General features: G+C 36.0%; 1 protein-coding gene across 1 annotated transcript in view; it reads left to right on the top strand.

Annotated features, from left to right (window-relative positions):
- LOC107566519 (WD repeat-containing protein 7) overlaps positions 1 to 7,883 on the top strand; it is a gene marked incomplete at its 5' end in the record, with an annotated part of 88,915 nt that overhangs the window by 24,411 nt on the left and 56,621 nt on the right. Inside the window, one exon of the mRNA XM_016251973.1 lies at positions 406 to 491. Within this exon, the coding sequence (XP_016107459.1) occupies positions 406 to 491 (86 nt within the window). The remainder of the gene's footprint in view (positions 1 to 405; positions 492 to 7,883) is intronic.

The raw sequence follows: 7,883 nt of genomic DNA, 5'->3' as shown, positions 1-7,883 counted from the left end.
ACACACACACACACACACACTCACTCAGTCACAGACCTGTATAAATACAAACACACACTCACAGACACACACACACAGACCTGTATAAATACACACACACAGACAGACCTGTATAAATACACACACACACACACACACACACACACACACCCAGACCTGTATAAATATACACACACACACACACACACACACACCCAGACCTGTATAAATACACACACACACACACACACACACACAGACCTGTATAAATACACGCACACACACACACAAACACACACAGACCTGTATGAAAATACACACACTCACAGACCTGTATAAATACACACACACACTCGCACCGGTCTGATGTTAAATTCTGTGCTGTGGATGTGTGTTAAATATTTCATTTGGCCTTTTGTGTTTCAGGCCCCCAAGACCAGGAACCCCTGAGACCCTGAGAAAAAGCACCCCACAGGCCTCCAGCCCGGCCCTGCAAGCTCAGATCAAACAAGGTAACTACAAAGACAGAGCGCTCGCCTCCAAAATAAAGTCTGCCCACATGAAAACCTCTGCTCTGGCTGAAAAACAAACAGCAGAGCGCTGCTTCACACACAAACCCTGCCACTGCTCTCCTCAGACTCTCTCAGGATCAGACGCTTCATGCACCTCGCTTTCTTTTCAATACGTTTATTTTCTGTCAAAACAAGTTCCTTTTAAAAATGTTTACAACAAAGTCTTATTGGTTAATGCATTGAGCAATATATATATTTACAGAATTTATTAGTCTTGTTCATTTTTCATGTCTATTGTGCATGAAAGGCACAATACTTTCTTTCTTTCTTTCTTTCTTTCTTTCTTTCTTTCTTTCAGGAACAATGCACGTTAATAATACATAAAATCAATGTAAAATGCGCCAGATTTAACCAAGGTGGCTAATTTTAAAAATGAATTAGTAATTGTTGAAATTAAAAAGTGCACTTATATGTAGGGCATGTCCGATACCACTTTTTCCAGTACTCGCCCGATACCGATACTTTTATTTTTGGTACTTGCCGATACCGAGTACCGATACCGATATTTTCATTGCATTTGTAAATTTTTTAAATATTGGGTACAGAAACCAAAAGAGTGTTACCAATGTTAGTTGGTTGATTTATTTATCAAATAGATAGTCAAACCAAAATTTATTCAGACACCTTCAACATTTCTCACATTATCACAGTTTATTCGCTATAGTTTAGAAAATGGTAATAACTGTGTTAAACTGTGTCAGAACAAATTCAGCTTGATAATGTTAGATAACTTTGATAGAGAGGTATGTAATAGATTACAATCAACCAAAAATTATTCAGACAGCTGTTAGTATGACAGTATTTACACAACTATCAATACTTAGTCGGGCAGCCCTTAGCCTCAATGACAGCCTGAAGTCTCCTGGGCATGCTGTCACCCAGCTTCATGCAAACCTCAACTTCAGTATTTTTCCCAGACTCGGTCTGAATCATTTTTGGTCCCAAATTTATATCAATTTTACTGGTAGTCCACTGTATGAAGAATTTTTGGGTATAATATTTCACAGTTTAGTTTATTTTGCTATCCTCACTTACATAAATGAACAATAGTGTCCTGCATCCACTAGTAAAAAAATATCAAAAATTATGTCTGGTCTCTGAATCATTTTTGGTTTGACTGTATATCCTTCTGTTATTTTCACACTTAATTATGCCCATTAAAATGTACTTTACAAGTTTTTGTTACTTTCACAGTTAATTTTTTCTCTCTCTATGGTAGCCTACATCATCTTTAATTTAATAGCATTAGAGCTGCTCCATTGCAGCGGCTTACTACTGTAATCACGCGCTTTGCTGTAATAATGAAGGGAACCACTTGCTATAAATCTCCTAACTGATATTTTCATAAATAGAAGTCGCGTTTTTTTATCTGAAACGTGCAGCGATTTATTTTCCAAAGCCACTCATATAATGCAGAAACATTCATGAAGCAAGCAAAATACGTATTTGTACTGGTGCAGAATGAGAGAGACAAATACAGTACAGCCTAGTGCATGTCACACAGGCTGCTAGTTTCACTTTCGCCAGAAAGTCGTGTATGCTTAAGGGTGAAAATAAATGACGTTTATAGTGAATGCCCCATAAATATTTACGATTTAGTTTTAATCCAAATGATGTGTGCTAAGTGAGCGAACATCAATAAAGATCACACAAAAGTGTGCGCGCGCTCTCTCTCCCTCCCTACCATTAAGTAACTTGTGCATTGTTTTACTTCTTTTTGACATATCCGACCGAACTACAAACTTTCCAGTGATGTCTGTGAGAAAGGTATATTCACTCGACAAGCTCGCGCATCTGCGCCGCCGCATGCTCAATCCACTCAGCGGGATTTGCTTACCAGCTGGCGCAAAATCAGCTATACAGGCATTAATACTGAATGTTTTATGTTCATTGCATACATATACTTCGTAATCGTAGACATCTTTAATCTCTAATAACTCCATTCTGCTGTCTGTTGTCGGTGTTTCTTTGTCTGAATATGGCACTTATCACATGCTGTGTGGTATCTGCTTTGGTATCAGGGCATTTTAACGAGTACGGGTACGAGAACAGGAGCTCAGTATCGGGCCCGATACCAGTATCGGTATCGGTGCATCCCTACTTATATGGCTTACAAGTAGGGGTGTCGAAATTAATTGTTTCTTCAATGCATCGCGATGCAGACGAGGACGATTCTGTATCGATTCAGTAATAGACCATAACCGATTATAACGTACTGACGTTTTTCTGACGTCATTTGTCGCAAACGTGCTTTGTCGCGGTAGCATACATCAGGCACGTTCGGCTTGAAGCGCCGCTGCACAGAATGATCAGTGTATGACATCAAGTACCGCGAGAGCGATAAGAGAGCAGACGGATCCTTATGCTTTCGCGGTTGATGTCATACACTCATCCTGTGCAGCACTGCTTCTAATCGAACGAAGGAGGCAAGACGCGAGTGCGAGTAATTAAAAATGCTCCAACTACTTTAAAAGCCGACATCTGGCCACATTTCGGCTTTTATGAACAACCTGAGCACGACCTGGAGAAGACACACGCTGTGTGTAAATCATGTCACGCACAATGAAATATGTAGGGGGTAGGGATGGGCAAATGAAGCCTCGTGAAGCACTGATGCTTTCCTCTGACTGTTTCGGGAAAAGATGCAAAGCTTCGAGTGTCTCGAAAACAGCGCCATCTGGTGGTTCATAAAAAAATCAGCAGCCAAAAGCCTGTGAAAGACGCTCCACATATTCCACAGATCGATTCGTTACATGCACAAATAAAAGCCTAACAGTGTGTGTGTTTGTGTTTGTCGAGTTTCTGTCTCTGATAAATTCATTTACCCATTAAACTGTGTAATAGAAGAATAATGTACACACATGAATTGCATATGACAAATATATAATTTTTCTGAAATCATTTGTATTCTTCATATTACTTGTGTGACTGGGTATCTAAAATGTAACTGAATAAGTTAAAAGATAAAGTAAGATCTGGGGGATCGAACATTTCGACATGCAAAGTGAATTGCGCACGTGACTGGACAGAACGTGAAGCTTCGTTTGTCATTGGTCACGTGATTTCTATGACAATTAACAACACAACACAAGCTTCGAATCGAGGCCTCATCTAGCACGCCCATTTGTTCTCGACACAACCTCCGATGCTTCGGTTCAAATGTCACGTAACTAGCAGGGGGTAATACCACTAACTTAAGAAACCAGGTCAGGTACAGTTCATATATCTGACTGCTTGTATTTAGTGACAATATTTTATAAATGTGAAGTAAAATTGAGGATGCAGTGCATCGTCAATGCATCGTGATATCAAATTGAACCAAATCGATGACATGATAATCGTAACTGAACCGAACCGTGAGACCAGTGTAAGTTCACACCCCTACTTACAAGGGTGTTTTTACCATTTTATTTTATTTTATCAGATGAACTGTTACATGGCTGAACACTCATTGCCAAGTTGATTCAGAATGTTTAATGCAAGACTTTTTAAAATTTAGTAAAAAAATTATTTAAAGATTAACTTGTATTTATAAATGAATAAAAACAGATTTAACCAAGGTGGATAATTTTCAAGGTGTTTTAAAAAATGTTAAATTGAAAAAGTGCTCCTATATGGCTGTCTTATAAGGGTTTTGTTTTGTTTAATTTAGTTTTATTTTGTATTATTTTTATTTTATTTATTATTTTTTATTTAATTTTAGTTTAGTTTTTTTCATTTTATCTTATCAAATCAGAGGAACTATTATTTGGCCAAACAGCCATTTCCATGTAGATTCAGAATATTTTTTTTAGCAATTCCTGCATTAAAAAAATAAAAATAAATAGTTAAGCATGAACTAATATTAATAAATGCTGTAGAAATATTTTCATGTTCATTTTTAGGTCATGTTAACTAAAGATACAAATAAAACCTTATTGTAAAGTGTTAACCGTGTTTAAATTGTATAGTATGCATAGTTAAAAAAAATTTTCTTTTAAATATTTAATATTTTTTTCGTACTGCAAAGATTAATCTCTACTTTTTTTTTTTTTAATGAATGTCTTTTCTTTTAAAAACATTAATGATTTGTTGTAGAAAGAGTGGAAAAACTTTTTTTTTTTTTTTGTGGTTCCCATCTTGCATGAAAAGATGATCAGGTCTCTATATAATGACTCTGGTCCCTCCTTCAATGCAAGTGTGTGGGATTTGTATCATCGTCCAGCAGGTGAAAATGCTTGTTTTTATTTTTGCATTCAAGCCTTGTTAGAGAAGTTCTAGATAACACACAGCACAGAAATTGTCCCGTTTAGTGCACGGTGTCTGTCTAAAGCCTGTTAGTAACACACACTCGCTCTTCCTCAACACGTGTCCTAATTTGTCCCCCGTGCGGAGCAGCTATTGTTCATGCACAATAGAGGAGGACTGTGAATAATGGTTTGTGTAGAGCTGCACACGCCACACGCCTGTCCGACTCATTCAGAGGGAAGTGGCTTCTGTCGTGCTTCTCTTTGACCAGAAGGGCCTGCAGCGTTTCTTTTTCATGCTAAAAGTCTTTGACTGGACAAAACCGCAGCGAGAAGCGTCCTGACACGCGCCTGTCCGATGAATTCTCACGCCGAGCAGGAAAATGTTATGAAAGAGCGAGAGAGAGAGCGCGCGAGTCCTCTGAGACGTGCTGAGATTATTGATCTAACACTTCTCTTTAGGTTTGTACACATAATGAAAGTTATTCACCGCGTGTAGCGTTTTCTCCCTCCTCTCGTTTCCTCTTATTGATCCGGACGGGTTTGTGAAACTGTGCTTAGCTTGTGTTATTAAGTGTTTTTTAATGGAGTCGTTCTTTAAATCATGTGCCGAGATAAAAGCTGAGCGTGTGCCGGAGGAAGCAAGGATTTAGAGAAACAAACGCCGGCGTTTTTAGTAGATTTGACCGTGTGTTACTGAGCTGTTGGGATGAAGGAGCAAGTTTCTTTCTGAGAGTGTTGAAGAGGCCTGTAGATTATTTTGGTCAACAGGGATTTTTGTTTAATTTATATATATATTTCCCTAATCAGAGGAACTATTATTTGGCTGAACAGTCATTGCCAATTAGATTCAGACTGTTTAATGAAATAATAGTTAAAAATTAGAAAAAAAAGATTAACTACATTAACTAGTATTAATAAATAAATACAAATAAATTTAGCCAAGGTGAGCAATTTCCAAAATGTTTTAAAATGGACTTTTTTATGACTAAAAGATTGGCTCTTAGTCCATGTGTATATACTATTTTACTCCTGACTGAATAAAGCTTTTAGCAGATTTAAAAAAAAAACCCGGAAATAGCACGTAGCAAACCGTTATAGTCAACCAGCATGAGTTTTCTTTTGCTAATACTGATATCTAATCAGCCAGTGGCTGATAACGGTGACATGAACAAATTAATGGTAGCATTAAGTAGTCAAAAAAACACAATTAATTGAATGCTTATTTTACACAATGTTTTTGATATTAACAGAAGATGCTTTTTTATTTATTTATTTTAATTTTAATTTTATGATCCACAGACATGCTTTGACGATGCACAATTAGAGGGTCTCTGGACCTTTAAAGATCCTAAAAAGATCTTAAATCGGAGCCGAAAGTCGTGGCATTAAATGAAAATCTTCCTTGGTGTTTTAAGTTGTTTTCTAGTACAAATATCTAAACATCCATAAATAAAAATACATCTACTTGAAATGCAAAATGAACATATGAAGTCTTGTTTTACAAGACATTTAGCAAAATTAAGTGTTTATGCTTAAATGTGTTTTCCCTTTGAATTAAGTAGGTTTTTCTGACCTCATTGACAGATATTTGTTCTTGTTTTAATCATAAACTCACTTTATTTTGATTAATTTCTTCTATTTCTTCCTTCCATCTATTTTTTTATTTTTCTTTAATTGGTCTCTAAAAGACTTAACATTATAAACCTAAGAAACCCTGAATTCAATTAACTCGTAGTTTGTACATTTGTTGTGTACTTTAATGTGAACGAAGAACAGATTCCCTTTACATTCATAATATAAGCATTCAAAAATGCATAGTTCAAATGATTTTTGGCTGCTACAAATATACCTAAAAATACGTACTTTTTTGAACATGAGCTGTTGGAACGATTTCCTTTTTTCTGTGTGTTTGTTTGCTGTTTTTTAATCACTGGTATTTAAACATCAGCAATACGAAATGTTAAAAGTTGATCATATTGCTGTTAGATCAAAGTATTTGTCAAAATAAATAAGTAATAATAAATAATCTAAACAAGTTGTGCAGCTTTAGAACTACAGTAATACTTTTTTGTGTGTGACTATTGAACAATGTCAGCGATATCACAACGGCCAAATACTGTATATACACTGATTGATCTCTGCTAAACGTGTGTAGTTGTAGAAACATGTTTGTTTGTGATTTTCTCTCCGTTCAGGACGCTGGCGCGGCTCACTGTCTCTCTGTCTGCATGCATGGCTTCGCTCTGCCATCTCTCTCTCTCTCTCTCTCTCTCTCAAGTGCTCATGGGATTTGTAGTTCTTGCTCACTCAGTCACAGCTGTAGATCTTCAGCAGTCAAGAGATCAGAAATATTAATATACGTGTGTTTCAAGAACTGCATCTGCCATGTGTGACAGACTGGAGAATCAGCTGAAGTCTCATTGACTTTTGAAAGGTGCCTTCTTGTCAGATGTGACCCTGCAGCACAAAAGCAGTGTTAAGTCGCTGGGGTATATTTGTAGCAATAGCCAACAATACATTGTTTTGGTCAAAATTATAGATTTTTCTTTGATGTCAAAAATCATTAGGATATTAAGTAAAGATCATGTTCCATGAAGATATTGTGTAAATTTCCTACCGTAAATATATCAAAACTTAATTTTTGATGAGTAATATGCATGGCTAAGAACTTAATTTGGAAAACTTTAAAGATGATTTTCTCAATATTTCGATTTTTTTTGCACCCTCAGATTCCAGATTTTCAAATAGTTGTATCTCGACCAAATATTGTCCGATCCTAACAAACCATACATCAATGGAAAGATTATTTATTCAGCTTTCAGATGATGTATAAATCTCAATTTCGAAAAATTGACCCTTATGACTGGTTTTGTGCTCCAGGGTCACATTTTATTTTCTGTTTCTTCTCATTTCTGCTCGAGACAGTCAGGGAGAATATCGCAATCTGATTATTATTTTATTTTTGAATAATTATTCATTTTTCAGGTGCTGTGAAATGGCTTGTATGGAAATACCATCAGAAAATTTTTGTGAAATTCTGTTTTTTTTTTTTTTTTTTTTTTTTTTTTTAACAAAAAAATTTAAAAAGAAAAATTTTTTTAAA

Source organism: Sinocyclocheilus grahami, unplaced genomic scaffold (assembly GCF_001515645.1).
Source record: "Sinocyclocheilus grahami isolate Dianchi unplaced genomic scaffold, SAMN03320097.WGS_v1.1 scaffold1080.1, whole genome shotgun sequence".
Taxonomy (NCBI): Eukaryota; Metazoa; Chordata; class Actinopteri; order Cypriniformes; family Cyprinidae; genus Sinocyclocheilus; species Sinocyclocheilus grahami.
The sequence above is the reverse complement of the archived record's forward strand: the minus strand, read 5'-3'. Positions and strand labels throughout refer to the sequence as shown.